At 35.6% G+C, this 27,551-nt stretch overlaps 1 protein-coding gene across 2 annotated transcripts in view; it reads left to right on the top strand.

Annotated features, from left to right (window-relative positions):
* LOC111511616 (uncharacterized) overlaps positions 1-27,359 on the top strand; it is a 62,790-nt gene extending 35,431 nt beyond the window's left edge. Inside the window, exons 2-4 of one of the 2 annotated variants that reach the window (XM_074174441.1) lie at positions 6,411-6,645; positions 22,004-22,055; positions 26,971-27,359. In XM_074174441.1, the coding sequence (XP_074030542.1) occupies positions 6,411-6,645; positions 22,004-22,029 (261 nt within the window). In that variant the 3' untranslated portion in view covers positions 22,030-22,055; positions 26,971-27,359. The remainder of the gene's footprint in view (positions 1-6,410; positions 6,646-22,003; positions 22,056-26,970) is intronic. The other variant, XM_074174440.1, reaches the window with a different exon arrangement.
* The last annotated feature ends 192 nt before the right edge of the window (positions 27,360-27,551 follow it).

The raw sequence follows: 27,551 nt of genomic DNA on the forward strand, positions 1-27,551 counted from the left end.
GCTTTGAAAGTGATAAGAGACTGTTTCTATGGAACGATTTTTCCTGAAACCATGCTGGCAACTAACCCCAATTTTCATCGAAAAATCATATTCAGCGTTGAGGCCCATCTATGGATGAATGTTTACGTGAACAAACAAAATTGTCATGAGATTTAAGAGCGTCCAATGCATCCCAAAAAATCTCTGTTTGGTGTGGATTTTGGGCTTGCGACGTCATCGGTCTATATTTCTTTCTGAACGACGTTCGCTAGGCTATCACTGTCAACGAAGAGCACTATAGGCCGATGATAAATAACTTTTCTCGATATGAATTTAACGATCTGGCCACCATTGACATGTGGTTGGCCTGAATTGGATGATCCGGATACCAACGACATGTGGAATCAACAGGACGCCGTGCCACACAGTGCCACACAGCTCATGCCACATTGGATATTGTGCACTAGCGATTTGAGGGCATGGTCATGTCCGTTAGACTTTTTCTTGTGGGTTTTTTCAGGTCGCAAGTGTATGCAAATAAATCATAAACCTCAGCGTTCATGGAGAGTCACAGAAAGTGGAGGTTTAGGATGAACTACACCTAAAGGGAATAATATATTCGACAAAATAACCGAAAACCTGAAATTTTTGGTATTTTGGAAAATTTGGTACGAGATTGGTAGTGAATTGTTAAAGAAACCTGATGATAGCATAAGCACAGACAGTTCTAGATGTTGGAACAATAATAATTCAATATTTGTAAGTATACACAACGAACACAAAGTTTTGTATGTATCACTTTCCTCTTAATTAAGCGGTATTGACCCCCATCCTTACCATCTGTGGCAATTAATCACCCTGATTCAACACTTTTTGAAAATATTGAAACTATAATACAAAGTTGAAGGTATTGAAATCTGAAAGGTACCTCATTAACCATTCCGTTGTTGTGTCTTCAGTATGGTGTCTATATCTTTTTCATTATTTTCCATCCAGTGTTGTTTTGCCTGAAACACAAAATCATAAGATAGCAAATAACTGCGGATGAACCACTAAATGAAGTGAAAACCTCAACCTCTCATGCTTTCTCTGACAACAACGTTTCCTTAGACCTTATCAGCAGACTAACCATTTTATTGATTACTCTATGTAACGGAATCTTTCTTGAGAACCCCTATTCTTGTTTCGAGTTCATCTTCTCAGTCACAGATGTCGCAATAGGTCCAGGATGAAATGGTTTTCCACCAGAAGTTAGAAATTTTCAAACCATTCGTCCCACAAGAATAGAAACAAATATAGAAACATCTTCGGAAGGTCACAATTCCTTTTTCTATTTAAGAACTTTTAATCATCCTAAAATTAACAAGTACTTGATCAAAGGACTAGATAACTTCATCAAAACGGAATCCAAGAAGTTTGATTTGGACAATTTTGGTGGATATTCAATCAGAAATAAAGCAGGTTGATGAGAGGACTATTAGAGTATTTTCATCGAAACGAAATTGAAGAAGTTGAAATCGGGTAATTTTGTTGGTCATTCAATTAGGACTGAAGCAGGTTGATCAAAGGACTGGGGTAACTTCATCACAACGAAATTCAAGAAGTTGAGATCGGGCAACTTTGGTGGTCATTCAATCAGAACAGAAGTAGGTTTTGAAGTCATAGATAAAAGAGTTCGATGATCAAAAGATTAGTAGTTTTGCAAACCGTTCAAACGAATTGGAAACGAATGTGTAACATCCTGAGGCCGAGCAATTTCACAAAATCGACAAGGTCTTGTGCGAATATATAACAGTTTAAGACATACCAATCCGTTACGAAAGTATTAATTCTATACATTTTACGGTAAACACTATCAATTATTTAATGCGTGTATGCTGATGTCTTAATATGTTGTGATATGTGTTAATGACACCAAAAATCGTTTCAAAGTTGTAAATTGCCGATGACGATGAAGGCGCTGCCAACATTTTTAATGAGATTACGCAGTTCTTGTATGCTCTGTTTATTCGAATAACCATTATGTTGGAATGAGTCGAAAAACGAGAGCGTCTCTAGTAAAAAATCAGGGGCGATTGTCGAAAATTTGTCGTTAATGTCTATAGTGATAGATAAAGCTCATTACCATGACTATGGGCTGTCAATTATCCAGTTCATTTGTTTTTGCTGATATAAAACGACCCACCAGGAGACTTTCTTAGCTCCAGGCAAGAAACATTATAACGCATACATTGTAATATTGGTAAATAATTGAAAATGCATGACTGAACTTTGAAACCTTCACTTTCAGAATTCATAGATGCTTATAAAATGGTGGTTGCAGAGAAAAATAATTGAATACGTCATTGAATACGTCAACCTCTGTCTTCTTGTATGAGTAATATGTTCCATGAATCTATTGAAAATGTTAGGTTCATTTACAAATAATTATTGATTGGAAAATAGTTGAACAGCAGGAGACAGATGATTTATTCAGTGAATTCGTAGAGAAATTCACTTCTATATTCACGTTTCCAACTTCAATATGTCCATTCTCACAGCTCTTCAAAGCACAAAGTTCCTGAATATAGGTTAGACCAGCCAATCTATATTGTACGACTTTTTCTTCGAAAAAAGTTCATATCTAGTATTCAGATCCATGAAATGTCAATCACTTGCCAGAATATCAGTTTTTTCTCGTTGAAAAGTTGGTTCATACGTCCATTCTCAGGGCTATACGAAAAGAAGCACGAATATTGGCTATTTATCCTTATCTTTGATTTCAGCTTTTACTGACTGTTTCTAATACAATTGCTTATAAAATTGTCAAACAGGAAAATAAAGGATTCGGTTTGACACTTGCCAATCTATATGGAATGACTTTCAATTCGAAAAGTATACATACATAGTCATCAAAATATTAGATTTATTTTAGAAAAGGTTAGTACATAGGTCCATTGTCTGGGCTCTACAACAAGAAGGAAGAATCTAGGTTATACCTGTCAATCTTTATTGAACGACTTTTTATTCAAAAAGTATACATACATAATCACCAAAGTATTAGATTATTTTGTTAGGACGTAGGTCCATTGTCAGGGCTCTACAATAAGGAGGAAGAATATAAATTATATCTGCCAATCTGTAGCTTTCTGATTCAAAAGTGGACATATAACGTATTTTGATCCATGAAATGTCAATCACTTGCCAAAACATGTTCCTTGTTAAAAAAGGTTGAAAATTAATTACATAAACATAGTGCTTCAAACAAAATATGGGGAAAGAAACGAACACTAAACAAAACTATACTTATAATGGTATCGAAATCTTTCTACACAGCTATGCCTCCAATTGTTTTTGACGTGACGAATTTGAAATTCAAAAAAAGATATAATCCATTGAAGTCAATACTTCTGGTGAAAAAACAATTGAAAACCTATTCTGGTTTGATTAGAAATGAACCCAAGTCAAGAATTTTGAATAAAACCCTGAATATGTCTTCAGACAATTCGATACATCATACTTTTTTTTTAAACGATACGAGACGCCTTCCAAAATGACGGTGTAGGAGCCATTCCCACCAAATAAAAAAATCTAGGTTAATATTGTCAAACAGCTTGATGTAGTGAGAACAAAACGTTGTTTGTTCAGTTTTTAAATAAAAAATGCTGGAATTGTTTTTTTCACTTATTTACGTACTTTTCATTAATTTTTTCAGTTGCCATTTAAAAAATGCTAGTGAAAAAGTGCACTTTTTCATTTACAAGAGAATGAATGAATTCAAAAATAAGGCGGAAACTTTGGAATCTTAAAATTTTCACAGTCACAGACAAAATTACTGTACAGTATCTTTTAATTTTTTTCAATATGTTATCAGTCTGAAGGCGATCATTCGATAGATTTCAGTGAGATCTTGCTGCTGAATGAATATGAAGCATGTTCTCTGTGAGAAAACTTGCTCAAATGTAGGACATAATGAAATGCCTGTTGTAGTATTACCCAGGGTAGTATTTATTTTCCTGCAAGCATTTGCCAGATTCTATGTGAGAGCACTTTGGGATAAAGAAATGTTTTGTATCTTTCCCATACATAACGATAAAATATCATATACTTCAGCCTTATGAGCGCACAAGAAAACAAATTATTGAATGATCTCCGGTAACCGAAACAATTCCCATTACTTCATAGCTTTGTCTTTCTTCGAACGAAATTTAATGGTATTTTGCTTCGAAAATGTGGTTTTCACTCAAACTCACATTAATATAATTAAAGTGCTTTCATTTGGTTCACAGCAAGAGAATGGCGTTTGCGAACGCATTTAAAATTTGTAAAAAGTTCAAAACGGTAGTGCCGTAATTTAACTTTTGACCTCTGCATTATAACAACCTTCTGACACGTTCTACTTTCCATTGTAACTCACTGAAATTGCTCGTAGTGCTAGTAATAAATTTAAATCTCGTGATTCATTGCACATATCTGCATAGTTGAGATAAAGCAGTCATTGGAAATGGTAGTTATATCAGGCTCCCAGAAGGTCTTCCTACGTCTCATATCACCTTGGTAGTTATAGAATCTGTCTGTTTAAAAATCTGTTTTTCCGTTAATTAGCTGTCGCCCCCATACGATTGACAACTCTTAGAAGTTGAGAAACTTGTGCGAGCTAAGGACTAACGAGGTCTAACCTTTTAATATGGGATTCCTAACACGTCCTAAATATGTTACTAATAATCAATCATCAACGCATGAATGAAAGCTATAAATTGCTCACTCATTGTGATTGAGATGATGATAATTTCAACTGATATAAATGCTTTTTTTATTGGTAGACTCTCTATTAAAATACTTTTCCCACATGGGAATAAAAATACTTTCTGAAAGTTTCAGTAATCTCCTGATGCTAAATTTGTGAGCGGAATGCATGTCAATATTTTCAAATTGGAAGGGGTGTATTTTTAGGAGAGATTAATTCAGGAGCAATTAGTATTAAAAGAACCTCTATACTATATTGTGTAGCAATCCTGTGAATGATATCTGATTCAATTCCACAACGAATGCACAAACTTAAAAGGAAAAAGTTTTTTTTTGTATAATTCACTGTTCATATAAAAGTCGTTGTTTGAGTCTGGAAGTTACTTCTTTGCATGAACTACGCATCTTCATAGAGAGTACATTTTTCAATAGTTGAATACCTATATTGGAACAAAATGTGTTTCTGTTATGTAACATTCAAAAATTATAGACAGTTGGTGTCACATGAATAGTTTTTTCATTTATCCACATAACTGATAATTTGTTATCTAATTTATATCATATTTTTCCAACAACGATGTTCAACCATTCCTTCTCATGTTAGATTATTTTTGGTCTGTCTTCCCTATATATGTGTTTGGAGAGTATGTCTTATGCTCAGCGTTCCGTATACAGTCACCTCACTTTTGAAAGTATTATAATCTATGAAATTAGTGGGGTAGGTAGGTAGGTTCAAAGTGAGTGGGTCTATTCGTCACCCACTGCCATCCGCAAGGGTTTTTTGTGGCTCAAACTTTTTCAAACTCGACCAAATTTATCCAGCTTCTTATGAGGAATTCAAAATAAGCGATGCGCCCTCTAGAAATAAGTACATTGTCTATCTTGGTAGTCATTGTGAAGTATGCATTTCAGTCGCTGTTATGATATTATTATTATCACTTCTTCCCGATTTGAATCGAGTTTAATTCATCAAGTTTAATTCAAGAAAAAATCACGGTGAAGTTGTTGTGGAAACTATATTCGGATTGAAAGAATGTGTAGATGAACGAAGATATCAATCAAATATGTTGGAAATTAGGAAAACTGTCGGCCATTTCCCTCATATATCTTAAAAAAGTTGGCTATTTCATACGACTAAAAAACCTTCAACAAAAAATTTTGACTTTAGACAAATCTACTTTACTCTAACTTCACTTACCTGAAACTCATTTAATTGATGGCTAACTAAAAAAATAATTTTGGTATGATGAGACTGAATTCAGAAATCATAAGCAAGTATAAAAATGATAACACAAATTATCGTTGAACGTCGAAAACAAAGTTTTAAAAGTGAAAGCACCTTTGAAAATTCACAAAATTCGAAAAACAAACACTGAACACCGAAATGGATATGTTTGTGAACAATATACGAAAGAAGTTCATTATCTATTTGATAGTGTCATTTTTTGACGAAAATGTCAGAGATTTTTCCAAAAGTTTATTTTAAAAATATATCCTCTTAATTTATTGTGTTTTATTGAATTTTGGGGAAAAGACATTGAGCATTTTTTTTTTGAAAATATAGAACAGAAAAAAATATAGAAAAAAGAAATCAACTCAAGGCACCACTTTTCTCGAAGACCACCAATTGAAAAAATGTGACTAACAAACGTTTCATTTTCTGTCTTTTCTGAAAAACTCAGACTAACGAAAATTGTATTTTCTAGGCCCTAATTTTAGCCTGCATAGCTTACTTAGCGACGTTCGTCAGGGGTCAGTATGGCTTCCGCACCTTCAGTGATTTTAGTGGTTTTGGAAACGGATTGGATGCCCCTCTCCAAGCTACCAGGGATCCCAGGCAGAACCAAGGGCCAGTTGTATTTCCCCCAGCCCCCCCAGACAGTGGAGAAACCAGCGGGGTGGTCGTAGGTGCTTCTGGATACGGATTTGTGCCACCACAAAGTAAGGGATTCTAACCAAACTTAATTTTCCGGGATGGTGGGGATTGGGACTTTCAGTTTTGAGAAAATGTGCAGCCTTATGAAGCGAAAAATTACAAAAATGGAACTGAAGTTGAAAAGAGAAATGAATGAGGAACATCTTTTGCAAAAGAGTGATAATGTCAAGGGCATAAAATGATAATATTTTATTTTTACGTCATTATTTTTTATTCCATACATAAAAAAACCTTTGAGCAAATATAGTAAATATTCAACATGCTCTGGTTGAACCTCTTGACAGTAAAACAACTCATTTTTGAATAGATTTCTAACATTTTGAAATGTTTTTTATATTCTTTTCTTGCCAAGTTTCACTTCAAATTTTTGCATATTTAAAAATTTTATTTTTATATTTATTCAAATGATATTTTTTTGTTTCATTCACAGCTTCAGAAATCGCACATATTTTCATGATACGAAAGTTATAATTTCAACAATTGAAAAAACATTTATTGACCACATTTAGACGAATGCATGAAAGGCTTTTCATTTTGGTTCTAGAACACATTGCTTTCACATGTTGGTGTGTTACAAACACAACATATAATTCATTTCCTTTTGAAATTTGAACCACCGGATATTCAATATTACTGGAGTTTTTCCCAACACCAAACTTCAATTCATCATCTTCAGTTCAATTTTCCTTTGAAGATGTGAAGATGTGAAGATGTGATGTGTTGTGAAAAAACTTTAGTAATATTCATTACTACACCAAAGGTTCCAAACAGTGCATTGCAACTACACCTGATAATTGAAAAGTACAGGCAGTGAAATATAGGTTAGGTTAGGTTAGGTTAAAAGTGAGTGGGCCTATTCGTCGCTCCAACGTAACCCGCAAGGGTTTATTGTGGCTCACACATATTCAAACTCGACCAAATAAACCCAGCTTCTTAACGAAGCCGATTAGTTTGTATGGTGAGTGGTGGTAGGAGTGTGGTTCTAGGAAACTCTGAAAACCTGATTCGGTCCGCAGCGGGGCAGGCACAAAGTATATGCTCTGCTGTTTTACCATTTTCCAAACAGAGACGACACACACAGTCCGAGTCTCTGCATATGATGATTCAGACGATAGTGACCTGTAAGAAGGCCTGTTAGACATCGTTCATCCCTACTGTAGTCCAACGACTGTTTGGTTTCAAGCTTCGAAGGGTTAATGAACGCCTTGGAGTGAGCCAATCCTGGAAGAATTTGCCGTAAGTCTTTGAACTTTGTTGCCATCCAGGTGTTCAATAATTATTTGGGAGTCAGCAGCCTCATTCCTAACAGGCAAATGTTGCCAGATCAGAGACAATTTGTTAGGTCTTCATATTGAGAAGAGTCGTTTTTGGCAATGTGCTACCAACTTAGACAACGCTCGGTGGGGGCCAAGAGCTTCCAATGCCGCTTCACTGTCCGAGAAAATTTTTATTGACTTATGTGTGAGGTTGGATTCTACCAATCTCTCCGCACACAATTCAATAGCATAGATTTTCGCTTGAAATATAGTCGCATATGTCTCTAGGCAGATTGATATCTCTCTCCTGGGTCTGCAACTGAATACACCTGCACCAGAGCTCGAAGATGTTTTTAGTCCGTCTGTGAACCAACAACTTTCTGATAATTCCTCTGAAAGATCCAATCCTCTCTACTCGGGAAAGGTACTGTATGAGGCAGTTCGTAGTTGACAGTTGGAGGCATATCAGAGGTTATTCCCAGGATGCTGTGACTCCCAGCGTCAGCCAGCAGTCTAGAGGACTCTGCATTAGATTGCTTTGTGTAAGTGGCGATGTGCACAATTCAATCTAGCCTCTGCCTCCAGAAGAATGTGGAGAGGAGGTAGATATAGAAGGATCTCCATGGCCGCTGCTGATATGGTACTGATTGTACCACAGATAGTCAGATAAGCCTGTCTCTGTAAGCTAGAGCCGTTTTCTGTAAAGCCTTCGGACACCAGGCAATTGCCCCATAAGTGATCATTAGTCTCACAATCATCACATATATCATCATCACATGTATCCAATGTATTTGTTCGGGACCTAAAATCCATTGGATATGTTGAAATATAAGTATGTTATTACGAAACCTTCTGTATGAGTTATTTCTCTGGCAGAAAGTAATATCCTATGTACATTTTTTGAATCATCCAGTGTTCTAGAATGAGTTTGCATTGAAACGTTCAGAAGTTGTAATTTTTTTGTCATTTCTTGTCATATCACCAAACATGATCATAATGAGGAAGAACGTTTTCGGCTTTCTACTTTCTCATCTTTATGCGAAAAAGTGAGAATCTTGTAGAGAATGGAAGAAGGTAATCATTCTCAAAATGAAGTAATCATTAAGTATTCACAAAGATGTATAGATCGTGCAAAGAAGTAACTTTCAGACACAAAACTAGGAGAAAAAGCCTTTTCGAAACAACTACTTTCATATGAAACATTGAAATATACAGAAACCACTTTTACCTATTCACTTTGCACTCCAAACATTCGTTGGAATCGAGTCAGATAATATTCACAGGATTGCTACAGATTATAATTCCGAGTTTCAGATTCCCACATTATTTTTCGTATTGTTTGAAATCATGCCCTAAAGTAAATAACGCTGGCCGCCGCTGGTAGACATAAACCAATTCTGACATGACCAAGAGCGCGCCAGCTCAACCGACGTTTCGCGGTTGTTCGATGTTCGCGGTCGTTCTAGATGTGGCGAGAATAATGGGCTTCGATGAAATTCCAGCGAATATTCTACCATCTTCAAGGTCCTTCGATTGTCATATATACGAATCTATCGAGTCAGTTAGAGTTAGAGTGAAAGTGCAGACGCGAAGAAATCTAATAAGGCGATGGACACTTGAATAAAGGTTGAAGTTTAGGTTGAAGTGTTTTGTTGTTTCAAAAGTGAAATAAAGTTGAGTTTGATTATTGTTCAGAGTAGGCAATTATTGGTAAACCCACGGGGAAAACCGTAACAGTATGAAAATGGTGAAATTAGGAATCCAAAAATCTTTTTTCCCCAAAAATTATTGTCTCCTAAAAATATATCCCTTTCAGTTCAAATGATATTATAATACTTTCATTCCATTTTCCATCATGGCAACCTCAAATATCAAATTACTTCACCACTTCAGTTTTGTGAAAAATTTTCAATATCAAAAATTTTTCCACCAAATTATCAAGCATTGTTTCTGCAGCTGGTCCACCCCTTTCATTTCCGATAGCTCGGAATTTCGCATCCACCGATTCAATCCAACATTAGGTCACAGTTGCCTTGACTTCACCCTTTGTTTCCTGACCGCGATTAATCAGGCCCACCAACTTTCGACTCGAATCAAGCCACCGTGTCCGTCTTTGCTTATCTTCCCGTCATTTGACCGCCCTTGTACAATGCCTTTAGACCTGTTAACATCTTGGGGAGTATGTCAAGATGAATTTCTCGTACTCGAGGCAGTATTATACATGGCGATTCGCCTTTGTTGTTTTTATATTGTTAATTGGAAGGGTGGGATGGATTAATGGGGTTCCAGCTTGTACAATGGAAGATGCATCGAGAGATGCTTTGGGAAAGTACTTTGATGGAATCGGCATGCTTTGTTCATGAAGAGGGTTGGAAGGGTTTGTATGAAATGAGGCGAAATCTGTTGAATATTGTTTGAGTATTAGATATATGAATATGTCAACAATCATTTATCAAAATGTTTAGGGGCACTGAGTTTTTCTTCAGGTTGACTTTTTCTAGTATGACATTCAGAACGCTTTTCATAAAATATCAAACTACTCACTATACTCGAAGCAAATTGAAGATCCGACTATTACCTTACTCCTGCTGAGTCTACCTTCAGTTCAGAATTTAGCCACTGGATTCCTGATACGTTCCCCAGCGCAGCAGACAAGAGAGGCTTTGCTGCTTTGTAAGCTCAGGTCATCTCTGCAATAATGGAAGAATTGTTTGGTAGCATACTCCAAACGATGTATGAGTGCTGGAATTGTGCCAATCTTGGGAGATTTTGCCAGGAATATACACCTCCTCTTGCACTCTAGATATACGGTGATTGACAAAACCTAAAGCGATATCAAGAGTAGCTCCTAGTTTGATGGAAGTGCTTGCAGTACTCTCCCTTGCAAAGCAGTCAGCAGCTTCATTACTTTCCATGTAATTGTGACCAGAAATTCGGACCATAGCAGTTTGTCTGCTACCAACTTGGAATTTTTTTCGTGAGAATCAAGTGGTTTTAGAGCTGCTTGGCTATCTGGAAATATTTTCATTGATTCATGAGGTGGGTCTCTACCAATCTCGCCACATATAATAAATGACGTAGATTTCTGCTCGAAATCTGGTCGTATAGATCCCTAGGTAGGTTTATGCCTCTGTTTTGGGTTTGCTACTATATACACTTGAACTAGAATCCAAAGAAAATTTGATGCATCAATGTTGTGAAAAAAAACTATAGGGGAATAGTATCACTACCGGCTTCTTCAAAAATGTTTGGAAATATTATAATGAGAAACTCATGGCCTTTTGTAAAAAATATAGATTTTTCTCTAACTGTCAGTTAGAGAACAATCGATATTTGCCAGGCGGCAATTGAGGCGCTCAGCTCATTCCAAGTCTACTCAAGACTGGTGGGAAGCTGTCTGAGCGTCTTCAAGAAGCTAAGTACCCAAAATAAGGTCACTCTAGCTTGGGTATCCGGACATGAGGGTCACAAGGGCAATGAGGAGGCCAATGGTCTAGCCTGTGAAGGTGCATCCAAGGCTGTGATTCGTCCAGAACCCTTCTGCGGGGTAGCGAAAGCATGTATAAAGACATCCATAAATTCATGGATGCAAGTCCAATGGATAGATTGGTGAAATAAGCTCTCAGCAATGAGGCAGGCGAAATAGTTCATGAAAAAACCATCGCCCAGATTCACGGAAGACCTCCTAAGCCACAACCGCTAAACCAAGGGTAGCGGTGGGTCTACTAACGCGGCGTAGCTGACTCAGGAAACATGAAGAGCAACATGGGTCTGACAGAAGAAACCCAATGCAGGTTCCGTCAAGAATGTGAAGAAGAGGGAGAAACTACACTGCATGTGCTCTGTACATGCGGAGCGATAGCAAGGCTGAGACATGCAAGATGCGGGGAAGAGAAACCGGTGGCTGCCAGCTATATGAAGGGGTCAGTGTCAAGGCTATGGAGCCTCATCAAAGAGATCAAGCTAGACAATGAGCTCCAACAACCAAGGAAAATCACAATAGATCTGGAAAGGTCGCAGTGAATCAGGCCATGGACTAGCTCCCCGACAATATAATCTAATCTAATGGCTTTCAAGCTGGTATGTCGTCTCAGGATGCCTGCCTTTTTTCAATCAGTTTTTTTTTTGAATCAAGAATGTGGTGAAAAAAACGATGATTATATTTTTTTATCTAACACGAGCATCAATTGCTTCTTCGTTATCTGGCTAATTTAACCCATTAAGGACGCAATTAATTTATTTTAGAATTTTGCAAAAGTATATTTCCAAATTGTATTTTCAGAATAGAACAAATAGATTTGCCCAAAAAATAAAGTGAAATTTTTCTCAATTTCTTCAAAAATCAGTGTTGCCATATGGCAACGCGAGTAACTCACACTGTTTCATGAAAAAAAAAATTTATTGATTGAAAAAAAACTACATTCGTGTATGGTATTCAACATTGCATGACAAACAAACTTCTACATTACATTTGATGTATTTTGTGCGCATAATTGATTTGCAATTGTCGTCATTGCATCTAATTTTTTTTTCTACTGGTGTGTGCAAGTGCTCTATATTATCATATAGCACATCATCACCAACACGGCTGTACGATCTGCTCCATTTACTTGCAGATGGTCTAGCTTTTCCTTTCGGTAGATTCTTGTACTTGTTGAGGTATGTTTTGACAATTTCTTGACTTGCCAGACTGTTTGTACAGGACCCAGGCATTTTGAATTGCGGTATCAAGTAGCCATGTGAAAAGACAACACCACCATTTTTTTCCAGCGTGCAATATTTTCATCCATCAGATCCGTGCCACCCATGGATACATTACATTTGGAAATCAAGTTCGGTCTTGTACTTGAACAATTTTTTTCTCCTTCGCTGAATATCGTTTTACACTAGCAAGTGGGGCTACCTCATATTTGGTCGAAGCTGCTGAAACTACATTATTGTCTGTCCAACGCGTTAGTAAAATTCCGTTAGTTCTATCCCAACAAGAATCGAAGTCACCAAGTTCTTTCTTACTCATATCCTTTTTGGATACTAACGGGCAATTTTTAGGGATTCGGTTGTCGCGAATGGTTCCTGTGGATGAGAAATCTGTTGATTTCAGATGACTAAGAAGATGCAAGCTTGTAAATAAATTGTCTTTGAATAGGTTGTATCGCTGTTTTTTCTTTTCTTCTGGTAACTCATCCAGTAGCATCAGCAAAGGAGCAGTAGATTTTCCAAACACAGTTTGGTATTCATCGTTCACGCGCCTATCTTTGCCTTGATATAAAGAAAAATTCACAAGATATCCGTATTTGCTGTTCTGCGACCATATGTTGTATCAAAATCTGATTGGTTTACCTCGGATGAATTGCTTGCATGAGTGCTTTCCAAAGTATTTGACCATACACTCATCGTAATTTAAATCTTCTTCTGGAACAAAAAAAGTCAGAAATTTTTGCCGCAGCAGATCACTTAGAGGTATCAGCTTATAGGATTTGTCATTTGGATCTAGTGCATTATTATCTGCGCAGTGTAGATACCGCCAAATTGTTAAAAATCGGTCTCTTCTCATTGCATCCATCACTGGTTGGTTACCAAGATCGCCATCAGTATTCCAGTAATTTTTTTTCCAGGTAATTGACAATATCCCGATAAAATCAGAATAGCAATGAAACATTTCATTTCATCCAAAGTAATTTGAGGGGATGGCAAGTTTTTAAATCGCGCGTAATTGTTTGATTCTTCTACCAGTAAAGAAAGTACGTCATGGTCTATGAATAACTCGAACATTTTTGTTGGGGTTGAAGTTTTAAAAAATTTATAATCTGAACGACAATAATTTTCTGAACTTTCCTACCAGATCGCCTTTGATCCATTCAATGTCCTCATAAGTAACTTTTTCTACATGGTCCGTTTCTGGTTCAACCAATTCATCATCTTCACCATGTAAAACAAGTTGAACTGGAGCATTCAATTGATTCCGAGATGAATTATTTACCAACGAGGCAGCCTTCATTTTCCCCACCGGAATCCTCATCTGTGATCGCACCCTCATTCGGAGGCTCAATATAAATTTGGTCGACATCTAAATCATCATTATACGCAATTTGAAGAGCTTTTTCGGGAGCTAGCCCATCGCTAGAAAAAAAAAGCAAAATGTAAAAAAGTAGTCCACCGAAAGGACTCGTGTCACCACATGGCAACATTGAGTTCCAAAGCTTCACGATTTCGAAAGTTTTTGCAGACTCCCGTAATTTCTGCTGCCGTTACGTTGATAATATATTCCTAAAGCTATCGTAATGAATTTATTTTCGAAAACTGTAACAATCTCTCTGTATTTATACTTACGTAAACTTGATATCCATTTTTGAGAAGTCTTCTTGATATTTCCTAACGAAATCATGTTTTATATCACTGGAGTGAACAGACAAACACAACACACGATTCTTTTAACTGACACTGCAACAAACTTTTGGCGTGAATACCGCCATCTATGTTTTTAATGAAAAATCTATGGAAATTTTAGCAACAGAAAACTGTTCATTTCTGTTGCCGTATGGCAACCAGTCCTTGATGGGTTAAGAGTTCGATGAACCAGTCTGAATTGAGTTGAATCTAACTTGACAGCAAGGTCACAGTCTAACACGATCAATCTTGAATCAGGAACTTTCCACTCTAAAACTCGTTATACTAGGACTGGTGTTCCCTGGGGCAGTGTATTAGGGCCTACCTTATTTTTTCTCTTAATAAATTATATATCCTGTATGAATTCCCAAAATCTCACTGTGTAATTTGCCGATGATTTGTAGGTCTTTCACACTGAGTTCATATCATTGAAATGGGATGTCTATTCAGACAAACATTGCTGTCAATAATATAGAAGATTACTATTCCAAGAAAAAGCCTAGTATTGAATAGTTCTGAAACGAAGAGGTACTGTCGTCTTCTCACCTAGAAACTTCGATTGCAGTGTCTTAGTCAAATCCTGAAAAAGTCTATCGACTTGAACTTGAACATTATTACGTCAAAAGGACCACGTGTCATGCGAATTGATTTATATAATAAACTACCCCTATCTATTCAAAAAATATCAAATCCCAAGAATAATATAAAATATTTATTGTATACAACAAACTTTTCACATACTGCTACTCATTTTACATCTATTTTTACTTAAAAGTTCACAGTTATGAGGGTCCCAGGAAATGAAGAATTATTATCATCACAAATAATGAAGTCGAGGACCTATATGGATATAAGTTCTTAGGATAAAAGATCTATTTGAAAATATGATACTTCTCCATTTGTGACTAACAAACCATGTTTTTTGTGAGATAGTCGATAGAGATCTCATTCGAAACGGACACCTCTAAATATGAACCAAAACATCTTTAGGGTTTTCTAGATTTTCATTGATTCAGTTGTTTCGTCTGAAGACGTAGAAGTGAATTCATCGATGTAGACACATTTTACAGCTTTGATGCAATTCCTCCGGAATGAAGGCGGTGCCTGCTCAACCAAGACGCCGGGATCGCATTGAATAGGAATTTGGGTTTACCTCTAACTCGATTAGTGTACATACCATGGCATGCCAAGTTGTCGAAGGTAAATCGGTGCAACAGAGCGGAAATATTCATTTCAATTGTTAAAAATGGTGGGCGGTCTATTGGCAAACATAATCTATGAGCTAGGCTACGCGGTCAATTATATGAGACGTTTCCAATCGGTTTTGCATACATACAATTCATTGATTGATTTTTCCAGTTCTTGTTTTTCTGTCGACAAGAAAAATTGATGTTGTGAAACAACAAAAAACAAGAACAAAAAAATAACGGCGAGCAAACATTAATGAAAGACGAATGAGAACGCATGTGTCATTTATGTTTTAACTACAGTTATTTTCTGATGAAATCTTTCCCAAATATATGTGGTATTTTATTGAACGCTTCCTATATTTGAATTTAAATACAACAAAGTATGTTTAAGATTTCATCAAAATTGTATATTTATTTGAAAGAGCTGTTGATGCCATTTTGTGTGAAATATAACATCGTTCAAATGTCCGCCACGAAGTGGAGCGCATGCAAAACGAACAATTTTCCATGCCTCTCGCACATAAGTCAGGCTAAATTTGACCTATGGCATGGGTTATATTGGTTGGGTATGGGTTGAATTTTGTGTGGGTGCAAACCCAAGTCACGACGCAAACTTCGTCAAGTGGTCTGCGAACGGCCGAGTTCTTATGAGCGACGCGAAATCGACTGCCTTGGATTCTTCTGCAAACTCTCACAGACAGCGGCGATCTTCTAGGATTTTCGTCAAAGTAAGGGTGTTGATCGATCGTTTACTCAACAAGTGGACTCAAATTGATAATAATAATAATAATCTTTATTGAAATAGGAAACCTAATATACATATCTATGAGTGTAATAATAACACTAGCACAATGAAATATAAAAAAATGTATGCAAAAAATTTTAAATTTAAACAATTTGAGATTTGAACTAGCATGTAGCCAGACAGTGAATATTACATATAAAGATTTCAGTATCATATGTTAAGTAATATTTAAATAGATGATGAAATATAGGTACATATATACATTAAATTATTATTTAGACAGTGATATTTGGTTTCATTACAGATACAAATACCCTAATGAACAATTGAAAACAATTAGAAACAATAAATGGAAAAACAAAATGATAGCCAATAATGTCCCAAATAATTCCACATAACTGTACAATTTGTATTCTATTACTTTCAAAAAAATTCTCTAAGTGCTTTTTTAAAATCTTTTGAAATGGATATTTTTTTATTTCTTCAGGTAATTCATTGAACTCGTGGAAGCCCTTAAAAATTAACGAATTCATGGTACTTCCGAATGCCGGTCTGTTTATATGTATATTATTGAAATTTCTTGTATTATAATTATGAATGTTTTTATTGAATTTGATGTAATCTTTGAAATATTCTGGTGCCATTCCATTTACAATTTTGTATACTAGAGTTATTGTAAAATAGTAGAGTCTACTTTCAACTGATAACCAATTCAAACAATCAAGCATACTTCTTATGGGAGTACGGCGATTTGTTTTCCAGATTACTCTCATCCCTCGATTTTGTAGTTTTTGTAGCATATTTAATTTATTGAGGTTAAATAAAAATAATAATGACGCACAATAATCCAAGTTTGGTCGAATAATGGTATTGTTAACTGTTACTTTGGACTGCATTGACAAATTTTGTGCTATTCTACTGAAAAAATATAGTTTTTTCGATATTTATATCGAAAAAACTATATTTTATATATATATATATATATATATATATATATATATATATATATATATATATATATATATATATATATTGTCAAAATTTGAAAAATTATCCAGTTGAAAACCAAGATATTTATTTGACTGATGACAGAACTTCAATATTTTCGTTATTGATATTGAGGTTTATACCGTTGATATCTAGAGAACTGTATTTATATTTCGTGGTGAATATCATTGCTTCTGTTTCTATTACGTTCAACTTCAATTTGTTAGTGCATAAATACTCATTTACCGCTCCTAAAATCCTATCCATTTTATGAATGTCTCTAACTGAATTCGTATCGCTACACATAAGCAACGTATCATTAGCAAATAGGTTTATGAACTCAGATTCAATAAAAAGTTCAATATCGTTCAATTATAAAACAAAAAGAAGTGGGCCCAGAATGCTACCTTGGGGAACACCTACATCAATGTCTTTTTCATCTGATAGTGCATCTTTAAAACTTTTTTCTATTGTTCAAATAATCACTGAACCATTCTAACACCTTTCCATCAATCCCATACTGAGCCAATTACAACAACATAATTTCTCTATCAATTGTCTCAAATCTCTTTTTAAGTCTGAAAATACAGCAATAACATATTTCTGGTTATCCAAGTTAGTTTTAATATTACATATTGTGGGCTGTAATGCTGTTTCACATGAGAAGTTTTTATGGAAACCCGATTGATTATCTATCAAAATTGTATTTTTAGTGACGTGATGTAATAACTGATCATATACAGCAACTTCCAGAATTTTTTCAATTGGGGGCAAAGTATTAATGGGCTTTTGTTTGCTATTTTTGGAATAGGAATAACAGTAATGCTTCTCAATTTATATGGTATTTTTCCTGTATATAGAGATCTATTAGTTAAGTTTAGAATAATATGACCGATGGTTTCGAAGACCTCTTTGATCATTTTACAGTTCAGCGTTTCATATATGGAGAATTTATTGTCTAGGTTACTAACTATTTTCCGCAAATCTATCATAGAGAGCATTTCGAAGTTTTCGAATTTACAATATAAATTATTGTTTACATTGTTCCACCTTTCAGTGATGCTAATACTTTGTATTAGCCACCACATTGCAAATAGTCCTCTCAGTAGGACGATTATGGCGACCCCAAAATGGGCGAAGTGCTCCCGTCTTGATGAAACAATTTCATCAATTGTATTTGTAGAGTAGGGAGAGTGACTGTAGACTCACAGTACTTAGGCCACATGTGACCAATTGTACATTCTCCCGAGGACTTGTCCTCCTAGGTCATTGTCCATCCTGTTCTTTCCAGGAAGGTGAACAGGTCACTAGGAGACATCTCCTTTATATTGGCAGGTGTAGGCCAAGAATCGCCGAACACACACTCTCTTTGGCAACCTTGAGGTGTCTCACGGTGGCCTCCGCGAAGATTTTGGAAGGTGCAGCGATATTACTGTCGTTGCGCGGTTTCTTCAACCTTCTTGGGGTTCCCTACATGGAGATGCACAAGTGCAGGGGCTTTGCTGCAGGGGCAGCTGGTTCCTTGCCTTTATTCAAGGCGGAGCTCTTGGCGCCCGCTTGTTGGAGGTGATCTGCTATGTCCAGCCTCATTCCAAGCGGTAGATTGGGGTGAACATTTCTGTTCATCCCCAACAACCGTCTTAGATTGAGGTGAGTATTTCTTCAGCTTCGGAATTGGCTTTTGTTTGTGTTGTTTCTGTTTTTGTGTTTGTTTCATTCATGTGTGTACCCACGAGTAGCGAGGGAAGAGTTGGTCACCTCTGGCAGAGCCCCGCATTATCATAGGTAGGCTGATTATAGTGAGGTTTCGTCCAGTTTCCCAAGGGGATCGTTCGTGACCGCATATCACCCTGCGGCCATTCAGCTTCAGCACGATACCTTACTCCTTAGCTTGGGTGAGCTGGTCCACGGTGGCATGTTTTACAAAGACCTTTGGGGAGTTTTAGTTCCCCTCACCCTACTTATTTCTGCCACTGACCAGGAGTCCTGCGACCCCGTCCATTAGGCTACATTGGCTTCCCGGACAGGGCCTCTACTAATTTGACAGATGTCGCTTCAAACAAACCGTCAAAGTTCGGAAGTGCCTGCTGGAAGACTCAATTATTGTAGTATTTCTTTTTTTAGGTTTTTCCTTCAATGAAATGGTAGAAAAGTTAAAGGTAACCATAAATTAACATCTAGTTGTCATCATTCTTAAATCAAACGTGACTCTCAGGGCCCAGCTGTTTTTAAGACTACAATTCTATTATTATTGAGCAATACAAATTGTGCAACAAGAAATACCACTCGTCCTACGGATTCGTGGTTTTATCATGCTGTTTGTTCTCATAGTATTGCTGAATAACAAAGTTGTCGTTGAAAAATGGAAATTTATTGGTCATGTTGTATTATCTTCGATTAAATTCTCGTTTGACTGCTATTATCAGTTTCTTTTTTATTGATATCATCTCAAAAGCTTGGGTTTCAATAGCTTACTTGTTTGTCTGCATATTCCTTATAAATCTATGAAACTTTCAGACAAGTTATATGCTTTACCTCTCAGGAAGCAAAATTTCTATAAACACGAAAAAGTTGCATGCATCATTATTTCCAGCGGACAATGCTTTCGAAATATATCAACTTTTTCAGAATTTCTTCCCGTCATTTTTGTTCATAATAAAAACATTACTTTGGAGTCAACTTCCTGAAATTCACCCACTGAAAGTATATAGGAAAGGATTCGTTAACAAAGTGTTGAAATAACTATACCTTTCGAAAGGAAGTGAAACTATTATATGAAAATATGCATAGAAAACCCCTGCATGAAAAAACCCTGCATTTGTTTGAAGGTGATTGACAATGTTTCGTGATGAATTTCACTAGTTCGGACTTCCATTGTCTATTATATAAAATGATTTGAAATCCCTGAAACAAGTAAAAAAGAATAATTAAAAAAAAAGAATAGTTGAAAATAACAATTATATTAAGCAACAACAACAACCTGAAATGAAATGATAGTAAAATAACCTACAAGTAAAAATATAATAATTGAATAAATAAAAATTAAAGGAATGCAAAAAGAAAATAATAAAAATAAAAAGTGTAGAGATTCCAAGTCACGTTAGTTCACGACGTTTCGATTGTTGGTATCTACAATCGTCTTCGGGTGATGACTGGACTGATTCCTCCGAGAGATGACTATTTTATAGGTCGTTGAAATACTTTCACTTTATCTACTTTCCATTTTCCGCTTCACTGATTCCGTGAGAGATGACCGATTTGGCGGGAGTTGGTCATTTCTCGTTTGATGATGGGTTTCCATATGTTTCGTATATCTACGCTGGCCTGGCTGAATACGTTGTTGGACAACATGTATGCGGCTTCCTTAAATTTTCTCCTGAACCAATGTTCCTCTCTGTGCAAGATCTCAGCTTGGGACCACTCGATGTTGTGTTGATGGGTCCAAACATGGTCTGCTATTCCTGATTTGCTGGTTTCTCCTCGCTGTGTGTGCTTCTTGTGCTCGGCAATGCGAATATTCAATGGCCTCTTAGTTTCACCAATATAGGATTTTCCGCACTCACAGGGTATCCGGTAAATGCAATTCTTGGAATCGCAGTCCGCGTTTGGGGGCCTGGTTTTCGTGAGGCTGCTACGGATAGTGTTACCGGATCTAAAACAGGTTCTAATGTTGTACTTGGAACTTTTGGCCAAAGTCTTTTCTACCATCGCTTTGGAGTATCCATTCCGCTGAAGATCACTTTTGATGATGTCTAGTTCCTTCTCGAGACCTTCCTTTGTATTACAAAGCCCAAAAGCACGGTCTAATAGAGTCTTGATGATTCCTCTTTTTGTCGATTGATGGTGGTTGGATTCGTGGTTCAGATACTGTCCCGTATGAGTGGGTTTTCGGTATACAGATGTTTCCCACTTAGTGTCGGTCCTCTTCACCAAAACGTCTAAGAATGGCAATTCATTGTGGATTTCCTTCTCCATTGTGAAAGTGATGGAAGGTCTCACGCTGTTGATGTGTTTCAGAAAGGCGTCTAGTTCAGTATTCCCATGGTTCCATATTATGAAGGTGTCGTCAACATATCTCAACCAGACTCGAGGTTTCTTGTGGGCTTCTTCAATGGCCAGAGTTTCAAACCACTCCATATATATGTTGGCTATGACTGGTGAAAGTGGCGATCCCATTGGCAGTCCCTCATCTTGTGTAAAGAATTCGTCCTTCAGTTGGAAATAACAGTTTCGTACACAGCATCCTAGTAATTCCATAATTACTTCTATAGGTAGATTCGTTCTCTCTTTCAGGTTCCCGTCTTCGGATAGCTTCCTCTGTATGATTTGGAGTGCTTCTTCGACCGGAACGTTGGTGTAAAGGCTTTCCACGTCGAAACTAATTAGTTGATCTTCCTGTGTGACTTCAATTGACCCTAGTTGTCGAACTAGTAACTGACTGGAAAGTATATATTTGATTCACAAACTGTTCATTTTGGTACATGAAAACTAACAATGAATTACAAATGTATCAATATCTTCGATTCGACAAAATCATTTTCATTGCTACTACAAGTCCACACAACTGCTGGTTAAGGATTTCACGCTGGAATTTGAGAATAAGCTCAGAAATGAATTGGCAGAACTAAAAACTGAATCATACAGTAGGATATTTCATCAGAAATTCGCTGAAAACACAATCATTCCAAGAAAACACTGACAACTCATGACGTCATGCAGTACAACAAGCTTATTTCAGATCGCTTCTTGCTAAATTATCAATTCGTTTTCTCCACTTTGAAAAACAGCTATTTTTCAGGTCCAAATCGAGTAGGCTCCCATTAGAAAATGAGTCAGTTTCCTAGATAAATGTGAGTATGAACTAGCAACACGAAAAGAAAGAACAAAAATTATAATTTTGTTTGGAATGTCGAAATTTCTAAAAAAGTTGAATGTGGTATATATTAATTATTTTTCATTGGAAAACTGCACTTTGATTAGTTATTTTCATTTGAACAGTAGTTGAAAAACATCTGTATCTAATCGTCTGATAATGCAATAGAATTCAATCTACTTATAATTAAAGTACGTTTTGCGTCAATTGCAATGGTAAAAACAATGAATTAATACTGAAATTCACAAAAGCGTGAAGTGGAAATTATAATTGACTTTCTAAAAATACAGTGACCAGTTATCATATACAGTGCTTTTCAGATAAAAGTATCCACCTTTAATAACTTTTGTTATACTGGTATTTAGGAAAAATCCAAAAACACGTTAATTTATATTGGAAGGGGCAAGCATTATGGCTTATTTAAACTTACTGGAAAAGCCATCCCCTAACCCCTAGCATCATCCCCTTTTTTTTTAAATTACTTCTCATATTTTTTATGTAAAATTTGGATACTCCTCTTTGAGCTGATTTAAAAAATGTATAATACTTGTAGTTTAAAGTGGTTAGTTTATAAGATAAACAATTTTTCTTTTAATAGCACAAATTTTACTTATTTTTTACTTTTACCTTATTTGCCTGTAATAAAATGGGTTGTACAACAGTTCAAACTCTTTAATCTTTTTAACTGTGCTATTTATTATGAAGTTACAATAAGTGTTCAAAATGAGTACCATTCACTTCGATACAATGGTATAATCTATTTTGAAATGCCTCTCTGACATTGCTTAATACGGCTGGATTTAATTGTCGACATTCATTTTCTATCCTCTCTCGTAAATCATCCAGAGATTCTGGTTGGGTAGCATAAACTTTTGTTTTTAAATACCCCCATAAAAAGCAGTCTAGGGGTGTTAAATCCGGTGACCTAGGTGGCCACTCCATCATCTGCCCTCTTCTACCTATCCAACGAGCGGGGAATGTTTCGTTTAAAAATTGTCGGACAGACATAGCATAGTGTGGGGGAGCTCCGTCTTGTTGAAATACCAGTAAATCTTCGGAAAGGTTATCATCATTTTCTATTATTGTTGTAATACGTGGGTCAACTTCTTTCCTGAGTAACTCAAGATATGATTCACCATTTAAATTTCCGTTGATGAAGAAAGGTCCGAAAATGTGGTCACCTAGGATACCACACCAAACGTTTAACCTTCAGGGATGTTGTGTATAGAATTCACGCATAATATGTGGATCACTTTCAGCCCAATATCTACAATTATGCCTATTTACTAAGCCATTTAATGAAAATGAGCATTCATCAGAAAAGCAAATATTGTTTAACAATTGTGGATTTTTATTGATAAATTGCGTCATTGATTCGCAAAACTCTTGACGACGATCAAAATCATCTTCATTCAACTCGTGCACCAACTTAACTTTGTATGGGTGGTACTTGAATTTATGTAGAACTCGAAAAACTGTAGAAGATGAAACACCGATCGCTCTACTTATTGTTGACAACGATTGGGGTTGTTGAGCCTCTAAGCTGACTTGCCCTAAAATTGCCACTTGGATTGCTTCGTTATTTACGAGTCCCTCTCGCTTATGCACTTTATTGCAAACAGACCCTGTTGTGGCAAATTTCTCCATCAGTTGAATTACATACTAGCACAGTTAAACAGATTAAAGAGTTTGAACTGTTGTACAACCCATTTTAGTACAGGCAAATAAGGTGAAAGTAAAAAATAAGTAAAATTTGTGCTATTAAAAGAAAAATTGTTTATCTCATAAACTAACCACTTTAACCTACAAGTATTATACATTTTTTAAATCAGCTCAAAGAGGAGTATCCAAATTTTACATAAAAAATATGAGAAGTAATTTAAAAAAAAAGGGATGATGCTAGGGGTGAAGGAGTGGCTTTTCCAGTAAGTTTAAATAAGCCATAATGCTTGCCCCTTTCAACATAAATTGACGTGTTTTTGGATTTTTCCTAAATACCAGTATTACAAAAGTTATTAAAGGTGGATACTTTTATCTGAAAAGCACTGTATTATGACATCTTTGTATGTGAACGGACTAGCATTCGAGTAAAATTAATTTGTAGAATCAATGGCAATGGAGTTGCAGATAAAATCGGATATTTTATAGAATCTGGAACTAGTTTGTTTTGAGTTAAATTATAATTCTGAACTTGGAATAACTCTTTACACAATTACTTGAATTTTTACAACGCATAAGCGGCTGATGTCTTATGCTGAGTTTATCGCGCTATTTCTGTCAGAAAATTGTCAACTTTCGAAAGCGGCAACAGTCATCTGGAAATTGGCAACTCCAAATTCTCTCTTCAAAGTTGTTTCGATGAAAATTCCAGCCAATAGTACAGTTTGAAATGCCTCAACGACGACTCAGAATCTATCAATACCCGCCACAACTGCCGTTCAACCGATTGACGGATAGAATGAACTCTGGCTCACCAAACGGATGAAGTTGACCTCATTACTCTCGAAGGCCGTTGAAACTGAAAGCAAGGTTACGGTCGACTCAAATACGTGAATTCAGTCTCGTAAACTCTCGCATTTGCGGATGCCGGTTATCTGTTTCGTGATTTTGAAGTGTGGTTCCGGGAACTGCCTAGTAATCAGTGTTGTCACAACCTGTTGGAAGAAAGTACTAGAATATGTACGAAAAAAGTGCTAGATCGAATAAACAAGTACTGGAAGATCCTTTTCCAAGCTTTAGTTATAGTTTCTCCACAATTTAGAATCTCATTTCAATAATAATAAACAATCAGATGACAATCGGCGGACACAAAAGCGCTGTCACGCTGGAACCCGCTTTGAAAAAAATCTCCTTTTTTTTAGCCTACTTTACCTACAAACGATACTTATAAATGTAGTAATTTTCATTTTTTTGTAGTCTTATCGGTTACTGGGAAAGCACTATTGATATTATACAAGTAATAATGCACTAAAAAGTTTTGAAATAGGTTCTAAATTGATTGTAGTTTACTGTAGTAGTAACACAATATCAATTTATTTCATATTTTTTCAATTATAGCAAAAAATACTACGATAACAAGACTTCAAATCATGAAATAACAATTGTCCTCAAACTACAAACGATGGAGTTGATTGTAGCTGAAATAAGATGTTTGTAGTTACCATTAAACACATAAAAAATGAATGAAATGAAATCGAGTATTTTTCAACTAAACTAACCTATCCTAACCAACATATGTAACCTGAAATTTGAAATAAAAACTAACGTATTTAAGAATGCTTTATTTGGAAAAAAGCATCTAACCTGACTTCCGAATTCAAAAACGAACTCATGTTAGTATGTTGGAAATAATTCTTAATCCTAAATTCATAATTTTAGATTCACTACCAAATTTTGTTCAGCGAGTTCATTACTGTCAGGAGGTAAATGATGAATACTTTGGGCACCTTATTTAATAGAACTCCAAAGGAAATATTTCTTGTTTATTAAAACTTGCTTTCTCTTTTTCCCTTGGCATAACTATTGTTTTCATAAATTTTTAAATATTCTGGACATTCATTAAAAAATACATTTTATCCTATCATTCATTTTTATCAACCCTGAACAAATTTTTTTAATTTCTTAAAAAAAAAAATATTACTAAATTGTAATCATATTCACATACTTTCATAATAATCCAACATTCTGTGTTCTTTTCATAATAAATTTGAGAGTAGTAACAAGTTATTTTCAAAATTCGATATCTCGAAAACTGTTGAATTTAGGAAATGACTGTGCTATATCAATTTTGTTCAGAATTTAAGGCGGAATTTAAATATGGAATAATATATATAGAGAATATATTAGAGAAAAAAGCAACTTTATCTCTTCGAAACTTTTTGACTGATCCTATATACTCAATTTCTATTTAGTGTGATAGATTTTAAAAAACCCTAATATTTTTTGCTAGCTACCTTACTTTAAGAGATAATCGATTGTTTCCATACACATCATCGACCCTGTATGTATAAACAAAATTAAGGTATAATTTTTCTATCAGTAGAGGTAGTATTTCCAATTTGGCTTTGAGCTGGACCTTCCATATTGTACATTATAGACGACTAGTTTTCATGCATCAAGAAGCAAATAGTAAAACTAGAAATCGGATTTAAGGAATCCGGACATTTCTAATCGTTTCAAAAATTTGATGATTACAAAGGTCACATTACAACAGACCGTTTCCTTCATGAACAGGTACGAAGATGATTGGTTAATAGCAGAACAAGCGTTTTCAACACAAGAATGATATCAATACAATAGAAAACCTTGGATGTTTATGTTAAGTTTGATGCTTCTGTTACTAACTATTCATTAAATGTATTGCAGTCATTATATAAAGGAACGATTAAAAGAGTGAAAGAAACGTAAACTCGATTTCAAAAAACGATTTCTCAAATGTGTAACAGCTGATGAATTGATATCACTTCGAGAACCCTGAATTTCGTTGACAATAACAATGATAATAGTGTCTGGCTTCCGGAGGATGCTAAACTGAACAAAATCACTTTTCTTTTTCTCTTGTGAAGAGTTTGTTTCGAACTGAGTTGCTTTCTTTCTTCCTTCAGAAGAAGTAGGTGGCCAAAAGCTTTGTTACAACTGACTCTTTCGTACTGGGTGAAATTTGAAATCACGGTATAGAACAAATTCAATAAAAGCACGTCTCTCAGATACCAGAATTTTTCTGGAAACTATTTAGATTACCTTCTGAAGATTCAATCATGGTTGAAACGCCTGACGGTTCTGTAGTGTGGAACAATGATCAATTTATAACTGAAAAATGGTCAAAAAATATATTTTGTTAAAATTGACTGTTTTTTTGAAACGTATTGATTGATATAATGATTTTGTTTCAGAACCAAGATACCAGTCACTCTTCTCTTTCTTCTGAAAAACCTCAAGCCCAACTTTAGTATTACTTCGTGAAAATTACAGTGCAGGGAGCCGATATTCCAGTTTCATCAGTGTCTCAAAAATAATAGCGTATCTGTTATAAATGTAAATGTTGTAAATAGTTTGTTTTATGTACTCCACGCTTTTTGTCAACCATATACTGCCATCACTCTTTGAGTTGTTAAAAGCTCAAATCAACTAAGAATCATAGGAGAGTTATTCTCTAACCAGAGAACTTTTTGGATTTGTTAATGTAATGTTTTTGGGCAGTAGTTAGTACCTAGTTTAGTAGTTGAATAATGTATTTATTGCATGAGTCGAGCAATTTATTTATTAAATTTTGTTATTCAAAGCTACTTTTTTTATGACCTTCCCGAAGAACAACAGCGTGAAATTCAACTTTTCTGTTTGATACCTGTGGCAGTACAATTTTTTATAGAAATACTAGTTTTTCGTGTAGCTTGATGTAATTACTGATGCCTGGTCATCCGTGTCCTACACTGATATTTATTTCAGAAAGAATATTCCGGTCAGTAGGACTATC

This window comes from Leptinotarsa decemlineata, unplaced genomic scaffold, assembly GCF_025532065.1.
Source record: "Leptinotarsa decemlineata unplaced genomic scaffold, Ldec_3_MD MMD2_tig00000576_RagTag_RagTag, whole genome shotgun sequence".
Taxonomy (NCBI): Eukaryota; Metazoa; Arthropoda; class Insecta; order Coleoptera; family Chrysomelidae; genus Leptinotarsa; species Leptinotarsa decemlineata.